The sequence below is a fragment of the Diceros bicornis genome, chromosome 9 (genome assembly GCF_020826845.1).
Source record: "Diceros bicornis minor isolate mBicDic1 chromosome 9, mDicBic1.mat.cur, whole genome shotgun sequence".
Taxonomy (NCBI): domain Eukaryota; kingdom Metazoa; phylum Chordata; class Mammalia; order Perissodactyla; family Rhinocerotidae; genus Diceros; species Diceros bicornis.
This window is the reverse complement of record NC_080748.1, coordinates 14,632,932-14,651,228: the sequence shown is the minus strand read 5'-3', so window position 1 is coordinate 14,651,228 and position 18,297 is coordinate 14,632,932. Positions and strand designations below refer to the sequence as shown.

At 38.1% G+C, this 18,297-nt stretch overlaps 1 protein-coding gene across 1 annotated transcript in view; it reads right to left on the bottom strand.

Annotated features, from left to right (window-relative positions):
* Window positions 1-776: 776 nt before the first annotated feature.
* The window catches only part of RXFP2 (relaxin family peptide receptor 2), a 40,833-nt gene continuing 23,312 nt past the window's right edge, over window positions 777-18,297 (bottom strand). The window contains 7 exon segments of the mRNA XM_058547679.1: window positions 777-1,483; window positions 5,649-5,867; window positions 8,911-9,321; window positions 9,944-10,173; window positions 12,849-12,920; window positions 15,097-15,168; window positions 15,275-15,346. Of these exon segments, the coding sequence (XP_058403662.1) occupies window positions 1,224-1,483; window positions 5,649-5,867; window positions 8,911-9,321; window positions 9,944-10,173; window positions 12,849-12,920; window positions 15,097-15,168; window positions 15,275-15,346 (1,336 nt within the window). The 3' untranslated portion in view covers window positions 777-1,223.

The following is an 18,297-nucleotide window of genomic DNA, read 5'->3' as shown; positions in this document are numbered from 1 at the left end:
ACATTTCATCTCTTAAAGGAACTCAGAATGAAGTGAACAGTAAAGAAATTAAGTTACTGCCTCATGCTTTGGAAAAGTGGGGAAGAGAAAGAAAAATGTAAGATGTGTCTTGTTAACTGAGGTGCTGTGTTTCCTAACTATATTCTCTATCAGGGAAAACATGGGTAACAGTCAATAAACCCTATCTGTGGTCTTTTGTTAAAATAATATATGGACAAATGCAAAATATAATTTTATTTACCTGATTCTTTCACATATAAACTTTCAGTATAAAAGCACGTCCAGGCCTTCACTTGTACCAAAACAAATCCAAACTTATTGGCCCTTTTGTTAAAAACAATAGGAATTTATCTGAGTAAGCAAATGGTCCCAAATCAAACCCCTGTTCTTAAATCCCCTTGAACACCTTTTCTCTGTAAGTTCCATGAAGGCAGAACGTGCCAAAAATAGGGATACTGCTCTAAAGAAATTATACTTAAAAACATATTAAAATGTAGTTTTCGGCAGCTAAGTTGTCCAAATTTCCTTTGCACCTGGGCAACCTTAAGAAAAATATCTTGTTTAAGATGTCAGCTCTTTTGACATTAAATAAAAGCCAAGAAGGTGAATGGTACTAGGCTTTGCCAGTATGCTTCCCTGGTCATATGTTAGACATTGAATCTCTTATGAAGTTCTGCTTTCAAAGTTGCTGCTCCACCGGCCTCCGTAGGGCAGGACTTGGGGTGGGTGAACATCTCAGACATCTTTTGCTATCAGTTCAGCAGGATGCTGATGGTTTCATTTGACATTGAAAAAACAAAGAAAGAGATGTTAGGCTCATGTTACTATGGCCACACTGGAATTAGATGTCATGAAGTTTTTTATTTTACGGATAGTGCAATTGGATTTAAAAGCAGACCATGCAGTGCCAACATGTGGGTATTCAGTGGTAGGTTGGTAGTGTTGACGAGCTGGAGATCAACTGCTTATCAGCCTACTACATATGGATTCACTTGTGCATTTCAGGCATGTAAGGGAGAGAAGAACCCTTAGGTACAGTTCTTAGCACAGTTGATAAATAGTACAGCAGCCATTGGAATGCAGTGCCAGAAGTCATTCTGCTGTGCCCTCCGTGCAGAAAGGTTTGCCGTTGGTAAAGGTGAAAAGCGTTGCAGACATCATCTTCCAAATGCTGTATCTTGTTTTAGGTAGTCCATTGAAAGGCCAGTGATCCAAAACCATTGCTAGGAAATTGGTTTCACTGTACTGTCCCCAAGGGTTATTTTGTTCAAAATCCCAAGTTTAAGTAAAGACGAGTCATCTGTCCACACAATGGATGTAGATAAACTTTTTTTTTTAGTTTTGAAAATAGATTTCCTCCAATGTTTGTGCAATAGTTGTTTCAACTTGTCCTTGAAAAATCTGGTTGTGAGAGTGTAGAGGATTGGGTTCAAGGCACTGTTTACCGGAAGGAAAAAAATGACTATCCAGGAAGTGATTGTGCCTGGAGAAGGAAACAAAGTGTGAAAAATAGAAGTTGAAATTTTAAATAGACACAAAATACACATAACACTTTATATTCAGTGCTATTTTTGAAAGGGCTACCTAGTTCATTTAAGTTTTCTCTCACCTTGTTGAAAGTCTTTTTATTGGAAAAGCATAGGAGCTATGAATTCAAAATCCTACCATTTAACTTTTCTGAACTTGAGTAACTACTTCGTAGGTTGTTGTGCAACCAAATGAGAGGAAATATGGGAAAATACTTCATAACTATTATATATTGATATATATTTATATTTAATATACTATATATTTATATAAATTGATATATAATGTATTTTTCTTGTTTTTATTGCCTTTCTTTATAGAAAAATAAGAAAATGAGGAAAAAATTCTTATTCAATAGATCACTATTCAGGAAACCTCTAGTCCAGGGTCAGATCTGACCTTGGTCTGAACTTCAGTCCTGAGAGCCTCATTGCCCCACCCTCAGATTCCAACATCCTATTCACAGTAGAGTCTGAAGATTTGAAGAGCAAAAAAGAATACATCTCCAAACTTAATGAACTTCTTTTGTGGGAAGCCTTACAAATGCTAATAGAATATTAAGGGAAAGATGCCACAGAAAATTCTTTGTGAGGAGAAATTTGGGATGCTAGTGTCCTTTCTGAGTACATCATCTGTCTGGTTAGAATGAAATGTATTTTCCCCCTTCAATGTAGCCTGTTCCTAGGTTCACACACTTCTTAGCTATGTGACCGCGGGCCAGTCACCTAAGCTCCCTGGACCTCAACTGCCTTATCTGTGAAAGGGGACTGATGATGACTTACTTGATCGAAGTCAGGGGGCTGGGCTGAAGTCGGCTTTTCACCACTCATAACTGACGTTCTCCAGCCCCACCACACAAGCTGCCTCCTCCCACACCTTCAAAATTTCCGAGAACTCCCAGCTCAGGTGAAGAGCTGGATGGCAAGACAAGTGATACTTTCTCTCTCACTCTCCTTTGTCGCCCTCTCCTCCCTCCCACCCCGTAACTTCCTGACCCTGTAGCTGCTGTTACTTGTTCTTCTTTGCCTGCTTTGTTCCTTCCATCCTTTCTGTTCTTCTCTTTCTCTTTCCATTTCTTCCATTGCTTATCTGACCTTTCCTCCCCTGTCTCTCTCCTCCTTTCCTCTTATCTCTCCTGTCTCCTTTTTCTATGTTTGTCTTCCTCTTTTCTCATCCCCTCTTCTCATTCTTGTCTTTATTTTTTTTTTAACTAGAAAGAATACAGAAGAAAAATATCTATATTTAGCATATCTTAGATTTGTTACATAAAGTTTTATATTACTATACTACTTGTCTTTAATTAAAAGAAATTAGATTATATGAACAGTTGATAATTGAATAAAAACAAAGTAAATTGGTTTTTGTCTGTTGTGTCCCCAGAGGGAATTGTGAGCAGGCATGAGACTTTCCCATTCAGTCTCAGGGTGACTCACTAATGTCAGGTTAGCAGGTGAGTTCTGAGACAAGAGGGCTAAAGCTGGCTTATCATTTGGGCTGCACTATCAGTGACATGCCATGGTAGAGCAGACCCCAGAGTTCTTGGAGGGTGGGGACAGGATGGGTTTAGGTCAGTGAGTGCAGCATTTCCTACAACACCACGGGAAGTCAGGAAAGCATGAAGGGTCTTAGTCAAGTGTGATAAAGACTTCTCTCCTAGGTCCACTGAGGCATTCAAGACAAGCCTCAAAGTATTGAACTGTAAATGTAGAGAAGGACTGAGGTGTGGCTCAATAGTATTTTCATAAGACATTTTTTTTCCTGTTCTAATTCCCTATCATGATCTGAAATGTCTTAGACTCTCCAAGGCTGATGATTACTCCTGCTGCTATCAGATACCTTTGATCACCAGACATCTCCTGATTATAAATTAGAGAGCGTTATGGGCTGAATTATATCCCCTCAAATTCATATGTTGAAGTCCTATCCCCCAGTACCTCAGAGTGTGACTTTGTTTAGAAATAGAGCCTTTAAAGATGTGATTAACTTAAAAAGAGGCCATTAGGGTGGGCCTTATTCCAATCTGATGGGTGTCCTTATAAGAAGATGAACCTTGGACATACGTAGAGACACTATGGGTACGTACAAAGGGGAAAGACCATGTGAAGACCAGTGAGAAGGCAGCAATCTGCAAGCCAAAGAGAGAGACCCCAGCAGAAATTTGCTGACACTTTATCCTGGATTTCCAGCATCCAGAACTGTGAGAAATAAATTTCTATTTTTTAAGACACCTGCCTAAGTTCCCACCTGCCTAAGTCAGTGACAAGGTTAGGACAGGAACCGAGGACTCCTGCCTCACTCAGTCCTTCTTCCACCATGCAATGCTGCCTCCTCCCACATCCAAGAGTAGCAAGTCTCTGGTGTGGGGAAGGACATCAGAAGGTATGGAAAGAGGAGCTGGGGAGGTTGATGAGACAAACCCTACCTGTTCCACCAGTCTTGGACCAGCTCAGCATCTTTAATTGAAAAAGCATTTATTAAATAATGTTATGTGAAAAGCACTGTGGAAAGATAAATAAGACATTGTCCCTACCCTCCTGAAGCTTATAATCTGAAGGAAGCAACGAATATATTAAAAAAAAACACTGATATGAGGCTAATAAGCAAAGCGCAAACAAAATGTAATAGACATTTAAGTAGCTCAGTTGGATGGGAGTGGTTGGAGAGAGGTCTGGACCATGAAAGAGGGAGTATTTGGGCTTAACCTTGGAGAATGAGAAGGGGTGTTTAGTAGGCTAGAGTCTTAGAGGTTGAAAGTATATTCCAGGTGGAGAGAACAGCTTCAGCAATGGCAAGACATCAAAAAAGTGCAGGAAAGAAAGCTCAATAATTCTAATGGGCCTGGATCACAGAATATATGAGGGTGGGGTGGGAGGTAAGAAGTGTTTTAATGCTAATTCCTGCATTTGAGTTTTATTCCACAAGCAATGGAGGCCAAAGGACATTTTATCCTGCTGAATCTGAAATGTCAGGATGTAAAAACTGAGATATCTAGGAAGCTATAGTAGACTGGAGACAGTTCATCAAGTTCCCCACCTATAACCATTAATATTTAGTTAACTCTGCTCCTCACACACGACTGGATCTCCCCGATTGATCTCACACATATTCTTACGGCTTCTGCTCTTGCTACTTAGCAAAGGCTCCCAAGTAGTCTGCCCTGATCTCCATCCTGATCTTCGCTTCCATCTCTCACATGGCTCGAGGGACATCTATGCCTTGTTGTGAGACTAAGCTGATAGATTAAGGGGATGCTGTGGATGTTGTGTGCCATTTTGCAGTGAAACATTTGACAAGGTCTCCTATGACTTGGTGTACAAGCCAGAGGGACATATATTGTTGCAGCTGTTTGTTAGCTGTACATTCCTTCTTTTATAAGGGCTTCCGATGGCGTCAACTCCATGCTTGACACTGGCATACCAATGTGAATAAGACACGATTCCTGCCCTGGATGAACTCCCTAAATACATTTGCAATAGGCTGAATCAATGAATTGAAGAAGGCCCCAAACTCTGTTTCACTGAGAGTTGGGCTAAAGCCTTGGCCCCTAGGATGGCTATAATTTCTAGATCCCAGAAAGGGCTTCAAGTAAATTCCTAACTAAGGAAGTACGGGCGTGGGTGGGGAACCTGGCCTTCTGGATGAAGCACTTACAGAGCCCAGTGTGACAACCACTTGGTTAGGACTGTGAAATAGACTGATGGCTGTTAACCAGGGGTGTGTGCCTCAGAATCACAGGGGGATCTTTTCCAAAACATCCATATATAGGCTTTAGCCCCTATAAACTATATCCAGAAGCCTGGGGTGGAATCTGGGCATGTATATTTTGATTTTTTATGTGTACTCTTGGCTAAGAACCACTGTCTACCTCAGGTAGAAAAACAAACTAAGACTTAGTTTTTCTCTAGTTCCTGTTTTTTCATTATTCTTTTCTGGTTTGCACCATGACCCTGTTTCTATCTTAGAATATTGATTATAAAACACTGAGGGAAATAATAGCTCTTTGTATTGAAGTTTTAGGTATTTATGAAGAATTTACCATATGGAAGGCACTGTATTCTGGCTTCGTCAAACAAGGGGCATAAGAAGGCACAATGTACTTGGGAATAGTAGAAGGGACTGACCTGGTATTTCCACCGGGAAGAGGGACAAAATTTTAACTACAAATACAGGAATCCAGCAGATGGCATCAGAGAACACTATAAAAAAGAAACGATTTGCAACAGCCACCTCTCTTCCAATGTGATTCCTCACTTCTGAAGTCTGCAAGGCAGTTTTTTGAATGGAACAGAACATAATAATATAGGAAAACACAATGATGAGAAAAGCCAGCAAGTTCACACCTGTTGGGAAAAGCACACCTCTTAACATCTCAAGTGTATAAATCAACAGTAAAAATATTGTGTTACTTAGGTGTTCAGTATGGTGCCACTTACACTGTACTTTCAAAAAGCATTCTTTTGTATAAGCCCAGTGGTAATCAGCTAAAACCTTGAATCCAAGGCTATAAGCTCGAATAAGCTAAAGGAATTGGGTTTGCCAGATCAAAAAGCTATTTCAGATACATAAACCCTGTATGAAGAATTATAGACTTCTGAAATTCAGATCTAGGTATATCATGAGATAAATTTTAGCTTCTTTAAAGCAGGAAAAAAGCTATTTTCATTTTTAGCTCTCTGCAAATTCGAACTTTAAGGGAAAACTGTAATCATATGTATATCTCAAAAAATAAATATGACTGTACACCTTTATCTTATAAAGATGAATAGGATAACCTTAGAATATCAAGGAGATAATAGCTTTAGAAACATTATTTCTCTTGTTTTTGGTCAAATAAAAATAATACATAGAACAAAAATACAAGTTTGTTTATTTTTCTTCAGATTGCTTGCAGTAATTTAAACTAAAATTCAGAACCGTTTAGAATTGTTTTAGAAAAAAAGGAATAAGAAAAAATAAAAAATTCAACTACATGAACTACTCTTTTAGGGTCAAATATGTTCAGAAGATTCTCACTGAATGTTGCTATCCTATAATGCTGACTCCTTAGACACTTGGTTATATTTTTGCTATAATAAAAATCCTGAGTGATCATCTTATTCCTTATAGTGAACAAAAAATTTGCATATAATTTCAAAATTGTTAAAAAGATGTTCATCTGAATTAGACTGTATGTAAGACTGGTGAAATCTAAGGAAAAATACTATAAATTTAAGGTGTTCTGTTGTTCTTATCCAAAACATTTCATACTCCATGGACTCTCATTGCAAAGCCATACAATGGGATTTTATGAAATTCATTTATCTTAGGCTTCTTGTCAGAAAGTTTAGTTAAGAATAAGATAAAATGACTGTTAAAGATTATCCATTGGTGCAAATTCTGAAAACAGATTTATAGAAAGGATCAAAAGTGTACGCTCTGAAAGCACCATAGGAATGTGAGATGTTAACAATAGGAGAAACTGGGTGAGGGGTAGAAGGAAATTATAGTATCCTTGCAATTTTTCTCTAAATCTAAATCTATTCTAAAATAAAAAATTAATTAAAAAAACTGCATTTTCTTATATTCTTTAAACAGAACAAAGGGCTCTGGGACTTCTTCTCTCATAGGAAATCCACACATACATAGGTGATGTGTGTGTGTGTGTGTGTGTACTGCTATCTCTGTATATATAGGTGATGTGTGTGCACGTATGTGTATTGCTATCTCTTTATCTACCTGGAATATATCACAGATGCTAAAACCCCTTTAGCTGACCCCCATGCTTTAACTGAAAGATCCAGCCACACTGAGCTTCTTTTGCCCTTCATCTGGGCCTAGTCCCTGGCTTTGGGCCTCTAAATCCACTATGTCTTTTTCTGGAACTCAATCTCTGCCTTCTCTTGGCTAATGCCTCCTCATCCTTTGGGCCTCAGTTTGGATTCATTTCTACTGGGAAGCCTTCCCTGGTCCTCAGATCTGGGGCTCCTAGAACATCCTGTACTCCTTCATGGGATGCGTCAGCCTGTGACGTAAAGACTTGTTTACTTGTCTTCATCCTCCTTTCTGGCTGCAGGTCTGTGAGGGCTGATCTGTTGTATTTCCAGTACCCAAAATAGTGCTTGGCCTATAGTAGGTACTTAATAAATCCTGTTGAATCAATGAATGTGGTGTGTGTGTGTGTGTATGTGTGTGTGTGAGAGAGGGAGAGAGAGAGAGAGAGGGGGAGGGTCTCCATGAAGTGCACTTATGCTAGGAACGGCTTACAATATCCTGGGAGTGACGTATCCATGAAAAAATAGCTATAATACAGGGTAGTATTATTAAAATGATGCAAATAAAGCGTTTTATTTTTCAGATGAAGAAGAGAAGGAATAGATGGAGACTAGCTGGGAATGGTGGTTATGGCCATTTTGTGATGGGCTTAACTTGATCTTGGTAGTAGCGGGGAGTCATTGAAAGTCTCTGAGCAGAGGCATGCACAGTCCTTTTGGTACTCGGGTACTGAACAGGTAAATAGGAGAGAGAAGGCCACAGAGGCCAAAAGACCAGTAAGGGCTAATGTGATAATTCAGAGTTGAGGTAGTAAGGTTGTAAATGAGGATGATAGCAGTAGGTAGACACTGGAAGAAACAGAAGACAGAGGCATATTTTGAAGAAAGAGAAAGGATGATAGACTGTTGACTACTTAGATGAGAGGCAAAGACAAGAGGGGGAATTGAAATGATAATACTGCTCTAGTTAAAGAGAGGACATGGGACTGGCCTTCATTTTAAGCAAGAGAGATGCATGTTAGACAATAAAAAAAAGTTTTCTAACCATAAAGGGATAAACTGCTCATTCATTTGTAACAGAGAAGGAAAGGTTTTCTTTTCTAAAAATTAGGGGGAATTAAGAAAAGTGAAAAGCAAAGTCTTATTAAGCACCCTTACATTGCTGACTTTGGAGCTGCGTTTACAAAAGGCAAAAAACCTTCCTGGTAGTTCCATTCAGATACTCTCATGCTAGAGAGTTTCCAGAATTTTATTGTTATTATTTATTTAACTCATACCTAGATTGTAAAAAAAAATGAGTTCAAATAACTTGGTAGGGTCACAGGACAAGGCACTAAACTAGAATTCTTCCAGCTCATAGTTGAATGTGGGAACATGAAATCAAAGGGTCTTACAGATAATAAAAAGATAATCCAGAGATCCAGACAGTATGTTTTTGTTTTCCATACTAAATCTCTATAATAAAAAGTTTAAAAAAACTTCTATAAATACACAACAAGAACTTTTCTTTAAGAAAGGACACAGTCTTGACGATATTTGTTTAGTTTCTGAAATGGACAAATATGCCTTTGCTGAAATTTATGGTATTTCTATCAAAATTACACTTATCCAGGAAATGAAAAATATAATTTACCTAGGAAAATTCCAAGAGAATACCCTTTGCTTCCAATATCTTCTGTTTGGTCATAATAAAGTGGGAAACATACTCCATTTTTTCCATAAAAGTTTCCAAAATAATCCTCGTTCCAAAATGGAATCACAGCTATTAAAAATCCCACAATCCAGATGCAAACGAGGATGACTGAGGTCTGCCGTTTTCCAGGGCGAATGTTACTGAAGGGAAAGACAATGACCAGGAACTTCTCCAAAGTCAGGTACGTCAGCAACAGGACGGAGACTTCGATGGACAGCATGGCCAGGAAGCCCATGAAGCGGCACTGTAAACTCTCCATCCACAGCAGTGCGTACTTCTGGTACTGCCCTCGGTATTTTATATCAGAAAAGCCAACGAAGAGCAAATAAACACCCATGAGGCAGTCTGCACCTGTTGAAGAGTCAATACAGCGTATGTGGGGAGTTCCCAGCATTTCTGCTTTAGTTTTCTGATCAGGTCTCCTTCTTTCACACTGTGTTAAACGAACTAACGTAAACACCTACAATAGTACCTAGAAGCCAATGGACTTCGAAAGGTGTACTACTATTTCTAAAGCACCACACTACACCTTTGTTTTATAATTAGAAAAAAATGGTGGTGGGGAGGTAATTTTGTTGGGCGGGGCGCTAGTTTTTTAAGCAGTAAACAAGTATTACTTGCATAGTTAATAAAGGGAATAATTTTCTGGGCTTGAGGAGTATAGGTATTATTGTAATTGAAGGTTAAGCAAAGCTTAGTTTTATAATCCAGAACCTGTCCCCCAGAATCCATCCCTTGATCATTGGCTCCCTGTTACCCCATTTCCCAGACATAACTCCCAGGGGCGGGTACTAGCTCACTGCAAACTCATGCAATCTAGAACAGAGCAACCAAAGAGAACAGTACTTTCATACTTAGAAAAAAATTGCCCAGTATAAATAATTCATACTAAATGTCATTTGTTGAAGGCCAATATATATCTAATTCACAGCTCACAGATTTCCTAAATCTATTAGACAGAAAACATACTTACAACAAAGGATTTTGATGGATGTAGCATGAGTCGTATTTTCAGCTTTAATGAAAGATCTCATGCCAATGACAAAAAGATTTCCAAAGCAGGTTATGAAAGCGAATACCCACACAAAGATTCTGAGGATTTTGTTAGCCAAGAGGTCCTCAAATGAAGAAATGCCGTCAGTCAAGGGCATACATATTCGGACATGGGGAACATAGGAGCAGTATCGAAAGTTTTTGAAATAACTAAAGTCAAAGGGAAAAAAGAGTCACTTTACAGCAATGACACAGAAACTACCGTTGCAATCCCGTCAGGGCTTCAGCTCTGTTAGGTATGCAACTTCACCAGGATTGTTTACTTTTGCTTAGTAGTGGTTATATAATTATAGAGTTCTTCATTAAATATTACATTACTCTAGGCAGTGTTCTTCTTTTTAAAGATGAAGAACCCAAAGGACATAGAAATTCCATAGCTTGCCTGAGGTGAGTCAGGGAAGGACATGAGAATGGGAAGTCTCCAGGACTCTATTTTTCCCCGTCACATTGGATTATTCTCTAGGGTATTATAAAAAGTAAATTGTCACACAGTGTTAAATAGATCTCTAGCAAACATTCAGGGGCTTGGGTTGGGATGCAAAGGACCTATAGTAGCTCACTAAAATCATTCCTGTCTTGTGCTTAGTTTTAAGTAAACTCACTTAAACTAGCCTCCTTCTCCCTGACACTGGCAGGAAGGGAGGGTCTCTGAGACTCGGAAAATTCAGTCTCACTGGAGCTAGGAGGAGAAGCAGCTGCCTTAAACACAGATTTTTTACCAGGGCCTGGAAGGACTCAAACAATTTCTAGAGGAAAATATAAGTTTGTTTGCGATCAATGTATTTATGATCTAGGGGTGTGGAATCTGGAAGCATTTGAATTCGGGCGGTCATTTGGCTTATTGCCATTCCCCAAAACTGTGTGTTTAGGATTTTCTCCCATAAAACTCATTCCATTTTTATCTTCTTTTACCATCTCTTTTAGTTAATTTCTCTTCCTCTAATCCTTTTTTTTGTCATCTCCCCATTCAGTTGCAAGACTAGCAAGTTATACTAAGCTTTGCTTTGCCATGACTTCAAGTCCTCCCGTGATTGGACCCCTGACCACCCAGATCCACCTCACTTTCTTCCCTTCATCGCTCACTCTACCCAGATACATTGGCCTTCTTCTAATCCTCAAACAAGCGAGGGACAACCCCTTCTTAGTGTGGTGCTTTTGCTTTTCCTTCTGCCTGGAAGATTCTTTCCCCAGATATTGCCAGGGCTGCACCGTCCCTCCATTCAGTTCTGCTCAAATGTCACATCTCTCTGACTTCTGTGTGAACCATCGACATCCACTCTTTACCCCTTTATCTTGCTATACTTTTCTTCATAGCTTTTATTAACTATTTATATGTTTTTTTGTTTCTTTTCTGGCTTTCAAAGCTAAATGGAAACTCCATGGAGCATACACTTTTCTCTCCTATTCATTCCTGTGTTTTCAGATCTAAAACAGTGCCTGGCACATGGGAAGTACTCAACAAAGTACTCCACTTCTTAGATGAGCAAATGAATGATGGATAATTTAGTGCTGGGTATGTAGGGAGAGAAATTGGAGGCAATCCCTGCCCTTGAGTAGCTTACAATCTAGCTTCCTGGTATCATCTATCCAATTAAAGGAACTTGACACATAATTCTTTTGTTTTCTTCTCCTTCCCTGGAGTCCCTGGCACACACTTGACTTGACCTCTTCATTCTTTCAGGATTTCATTATGTCCACTGTCTTCAGATAGAGCCAGCGAGCGTCTTTCAACGGTTCAACCTCTCCTCCCACCATGGCCATGGCAACGGTTGGCAGGTGGAATGGATGGGGTTATGAGGTTAAGGTGTTTCAATCAGTGGTGGACAAGGAAGATGAGAGAAGAATAACCAGGTCACTTAGTAGGGAAATAACTAAGTTAACACATTTTCTGTTAATTGTTGGGTCCTTCTTGACCTCAACCTGAGGTTCATATTTAAAGTAGCAGCTTCTCCATCAAGTTCTAAAAAGGTTGAATTTCTCTATTCTAAGAAGATCTCACTTTCTGCCTGCAACAAGGAAATGACAGCCTCATTAAATATTTACCTATTGGTGCCACAGAAAGAGAAATTATGAAAACCATGTGGATATGCATCAAATACTTGTCTTTTAATAGTCACACCTACTGCACAGACATAAACAAAATATTCTCCCAAAAGAGCACCTTCACACCAACCATTTCATCCACTTGCTGCACCCAACTTGTAATCTTACATCGAATTCTCCCTATTGTTGTGGATAACAATGGTTAATTTTTGAAATTATGAACACATAGATTACACAGTTGATAAAGAAATGACCATGTCATAAACACATATATTAACACAATTTACACAGTGCACTTTAGCCAAATATATTAAAGTGACTTATCAAAAACTACTATAAAGATTAATTACCTCCATTTTGTAGTGCACTTAGTAACAGTAACAACACCTGGAATTTATATAGCACCTTTCTTCCTAAGGGCTCAAATCTTAGAGCAGCCGACTGCTCATTCATGTGAGGTGAATTAATGTTTCCAGGTCTCCTGAGTACCATTTAGCCAGTGACTTCATCTTGTGTAATATGTGGCATTCTGGTACCCTGATCTCTTATTGGGCCTCAATTGGATAAACAGCGTGTTTCCAGAGAGAAGTGTCATTCATGTCGGCACATCATAATATTGAACTCTATTTGAACAGGGACCAAAGGTGACAAAATTAAAAAGTTCTCAATAAAAAGACTTTTCTTGCATAAAAACACATTGCAGTGATACATTAGATAGTTTACACTAGAACATCTGCAACATTTCACCATGGTTTCTTCTCCATTCTTTCAGAAATACATACATGTAAGAAAGATTCTTCATGGGTTGAAACATTCTTGTGTTTATATTTGGAATCTCTATCCTTTCCAAGTCTCTGGAAAATATACACAAGTTTCATGTTTTTAGGGTTTAATTTTTTAATAATTCCATTCTTTGTCATATCTTAAATACCATGCTTCAAAAGCTTATGTTACCAACTCAAATTAGGATGAAAATTTTACAGTAAACTATCTTAGAAAATTGCCATTTCCATTTATGCCTCCTATCAGTTGGCGATGGTTTTGTCACTTCATATGCAGAATTACATTCTAATAGAACTCTCATTCATTTCTTTGATTTAAAAATGGCAGTGGTGACTTGTGTGATTATGAAATTGGCTCTGTAGTTTGATTTTATAAACCATGTCATGTGAGTGGAGGGTTTCAGAAAGGAGCTGATATTTCCAACCTGAGAATATCACTGAAGTGAGTTTTATGGGTTTAAATATAGTCGTTTCTTCCTGGCCTATGTGTTTTTAGGGTAGAAAACCATGGAAGCTGTAAGAGGAGCTCCAATTCAGGACAATCGTTTTCTGAGACAACAGTAGGAAGCATAATTCCATTAATTCCTCCAGTCCCCATTAGATGTTCTTAGAGGGCTCCAGTGATAACCCCTATATTCCTCATTTATCCAGAAACTTCTTCAAATATGGATTCTTTGAAGAGCTCTTTAGGATGGCGTGAATTAAGGGAGTCTGCCCTGTTCTCAGGAAACATAGATGGAGAGTGGACAATCTAAAAAAACCAGTCTTTTACTTTTAAGGTTTATTTTGAAAGATGTTTGATTCCCTCTCAGTTTCTTTTTGACTAATCTGAATAAGAATCTTGACACAGTTCTAGGTTTTCTTTTGCCCCTTGAGTCCTTCATAGAGCAACCACCTTGCTCTTTGGCAATCAGGAATGAAACTTAGGGGAGTAATTGTACTACTAAATCATGACAGGGCCCCTCCTGCGGGAAACCCTTGAGTCCTTTCTAAAAGGTTTTTTCCCCTTCTGCTTTCTTTTGCTCTCTAGCTTTCTCTTGGACTTATCACAGTTTTAGCTTTACATGGAGCAAGTGATTACTTGATTAATAGCCTATAGCTTCCGAAAGAGCAGAAGCCACTATATCCTGAATGCCTAAGACAGTGCTATGAGTAAGTTGGTGGCCAATAAATGTGAAAGAAAGGTGTAAATGAATCTTTAGAAAAAATAAATGAGACAATAAAGAAAGAAATGAAATGAAGAAAGAAAAGCATGGAGTATATAGTTACTACTTTGACTTTTTTGAGAGGCATGTTGTGGTAACTCAACTCTTTGGCTTTCGGAAGTCAGTATGTGGTGAGTGAAGGGAAGAATTGATTTTTCCACAACCTGAGGTCTATTCTTATATTTAAAAACAATGTATTATTTGTATTTTTTGATTTTTTTTTTAATATTCCAGCTTCTTGAGAGCAGGAACAAAGTCTTTTTCATCAGTGGATGCTCACTAATATCTACTGAGAGAGAACCTAAACCTTGCATTAATTTAAAATAGAAAACTATTTAGCAAAAAATAAAAAGTGATGTTAAGGATTGGTCTTTGGAATTAAATGAAGAAAGGCATAGGCTGAGATCAGGTAATATAGTATGCTCTCTGTGTAAAAACAAATAAACTTTAATCAACAATGGCTATTCATGGGAAAGGTATGTTGACGTTCAAAGGCTAACTGGAAGAGTTCTTGACACCATTTGAAACCTAATATGTTTGAAATTTTAAAATACTAAACAACATTAATTGTCTGAATGTTCATATTTGTGAGATAATTTTTTTTTTTTACTGATTGAAAAGTAAAGAGCATGTTCTGTACACTGATACCAAGTAGATTGTTGTAAGAAAGGGGAAAGGAGGTAAGTCTTACATAATTTTTTTTTTTTTTTTTACTGACTGTTTAGTAACAAAACTATTGCAAATTTAATTCTTTGTGAAAACTGTAGAATGAGATTTTTCCGTATGAACCTAGTTTTCAGAAAGAACCTATATGTAGCTTCAAACACAGAAATGGTCCTTATACATATTGAATGGTAAAAAATGAGACTTTGTTGTCATTCAGTATATGCTTGGTGGTAACAATGATATTCACAACTGTCTGAGAATGCATGCGCAAATTAAAAGCCTTCTTATGTGTAAAATACCCATTTAAAAATGAATGTGATTCAAAGTAAAGTACATCCACTGAAATGATAATGAACATACTATTATATTTCACTTACAAAGACTGAAGTTGTTTAAGACTTTCAAACTGCTTCTCGTGGAGATACAAAAGAGGATTGGATGACAGATTCCTTTTGTACCAGTAGAAGGAAGGAGGAAAGAAGCAACAGGATGTTATTATTTTGGAAGCTCAAGATGTGGCCATTTAAAGCTGATGATGGAGGAGCAAGAACTTACAGTTTTTGTAGAAGCTTCAAGTCTTTAAAAATGTGGGGTGGTAGCTCCATTATCATATTGTTAGACAGGTCCCTGTTGGTGACAGTGAAAACCCAAAGCAATTACATTGGAAATAAATGATATAGTTATTACTCCTCACTTAATATCATCCCATTTGACGTAACAGAAAATATGATTCAAGTTAACCAACCTGATAACTTGTTACACAACAAGGCAATGTGAGTCAGCCAAAGGGATATGTTTTCTATCACTTTTCAGACATGTGACAATTTGCTCATCTAGTTCCTATCTGGAATTTCCTCTCAGCCACTCTCCAACACATTCCCAACCTGGCTTCAATATCTACTTTGATTAATTTCCTCTGTTTTAGGTACTGTTTGTACACTTAGACAATTCATTGCTTCTGTGATTCCTATGTGGTTCATGTATGTGATATCTTGTTTATTTAACTATATTATAAGCTTTCTGAGGTCAAGACCTATGTCTTGTACTTATTTTGCATTCCAACTAAGATAATATTGGCCACATAATATATGCCCAGATAATCTTGAACAGATAATTTCACAAATTTTTAATATATTTTTATTTTTTAAAAGAAATTGAGAACTTAATTAAATTTAATTAAATATAATAAGACTATCCAATCCAGAAAGAATCATAGGGAAGTGTTTCTACAGAATATGGAAAAGAGATTTGTTAGGATCAGAAGGAATCAGGAATCTTTAAGAGTTCAAAATATCCTTCTGAGCCAGAGAAGATGTTAAAAGTGAAACAGATGTGAAATTGCCTGAGTCAAAAAAAAGATCTAATCTATTTTTGATGCTTTGGAGCTGCTGATTGATATGTGGGAGTTACAAATAATTAAGACTTAGCTCTTTCTTTAAAGAACGTACAATTAGAGTAAACAACTAGATTATAAACAATGAAAGATTGAAATAAGTGCTTTTACAGAGGTTCAGATAAAAAACAGAGGAAGGAGGTGTCGAACATGGCCTGGGAAATTAGGAAGTGTTTGAACAAAGCTTGATGATTTTCATAGATGGAATAAAAGAAGAGTAGATTTTCAGGTACGGGGTAAGCAGGATCAGAGAAACAGATGCTTGGAAGTCAATGACGCGTTTAGAAGTCAGCAAGCGGTCCAATGTGAGTGGAGGATGTAAAGTATGGGGAGATGTAGAGGAAGGGAGCCTGGAAAGGAGCATGGAGACAAAATGGGAGGGCCATAAATACTTTCCAAGGCGGTGTTTCCCAGAGTATGGTCCAGGCAACAGAATCAAGGAGGATGCTTACAAAAAGAGCACATTCGGTGTCCACTCCAGAATTGTCACACTAGAACCTTGGGGAGGGAGCCTGGTAACAAGCATTTAAAGCCAGTATGCTCTGTGATTCTTCCGAACTTTAACATTGGAGAACTGTGTCAAGGACTTTGCTAAACAGCAGGCAACAAGGAGGGAGAACATTAAGCAGGACAATGGTTTAATATGCTCTGGGTTATGGGATGATAATTCTGTCAGAAGCATAAAAAATAGGCTGAAAAGTCAGAGAGTCAGGGGACAGAGACTTGGCAGGAGGTCTCTTCTAGACCGGAGAGAGCAGATGAGGGTTTAAGGGGGCACTGGCAGGGCTTACAGTCTGATAGGACTTGAAGTGTAAAGAGAGTTAGAGGGAGAGGGAGCAGTCTTTGAGCCTGGCTGCCAGGAAAGATGTTGATACTACTAAGATGGCAAGTGTAGGGAAAGAAGCTGCAGTGAGATAAGGGTCATCTATAAATTAATTTTAACAGGTTGCTTTTGAGGTGCTGTCGTGACATCCAAGTGTAGACGTCCTGTCAGTTGGGAATTCTGATCTGGTGCTCCAGATGGGAGGAGCACACCTGGGTCATGGCGCAGAAAGAAAGCCACAGGTGTGCACGGATCAGAGAGAGAGTGACAACAGAGCAAGATGACGATTTCACACATCTAGAAAATGTCCTGGAAAGTGTTACATTGAAAAATAAGGTACGATCTTTTAAGGGGAAAAGACTTTAGCGTGCTTACCTAAGTGTGCTTCTTCCACTCCAGGAGGGGTTTGCTGTCATGAAGGCAACGGAAAATTATCTAATATGTTTGTAAACTCAGGACGTATAAATGCCTTGTTCAAGTTATTATATTAACTTCTGAATTTCTCTTAGTTTAAGTGGATTGGAATGGATTACTGGTGGTCTTAAAAAAAGCAAGCTAGTGTCTCTTAATTGGGTTCTGTTTTTGGAGTGTGTGTGTGTGTGTGTGTGTGTGTGTGTGTGAGAGAGAGAGAGAGAGAGAGAGAGAGAGAGAGAGAAAGAAACAGAGAAGCTGCTTAAGTGTAGGATAAAAGGAAGATCAGGATATTTTTCAGAATGTGAACTCCATCCCAGTGTTTCCCGAAGTTTGTATATTAAACATGCCCCTGTTTGTCCTGGGCTGCTTCTCCTCTCCATCCCTGGAACCCAAATCCATATCCATCTTCCTAGATCTGATCAGGAATGCCCCCGTGAGAAGTGAGCGAGCTCTTCTGAGTGAGCTGCATTTAATTTTTTTCTATGAAACGATAATATTTTTAGTTCTAACACAGTGACTTGTGCACACCAGGCACTTAATAAATACTTGTGGATTTGGTTTATGGTACTCATTAGTTAGATGGAATTATCTTAATTATTTGTGAATTATTTTTCAAATTATTCTTATTGAGTTATTTTTCCCAGTCCTTTCTGGATTTCAAAACAAGGTATAAAGAATGGGTAAGAGGTTAATCAAGAAATTAATTTCCATTTTTAGGCCTCAGATCAGGAGGAGGAGTTCTCTATCATAATCATCACTATTTGTAAGATAACATACTTAATTTTAATTTCCAATCATACACAATTATGTGGGTAGTGATGAATTAATAGCAAGACAGACGCTTTTTAAAAGGCTTAGATCTACAAAACATATTTGAACAGAAAAAGTTACATGAGCTCTCTGAATATTTTTCAATGAGCCTAATCCTTATTCTAGACATTAATATTT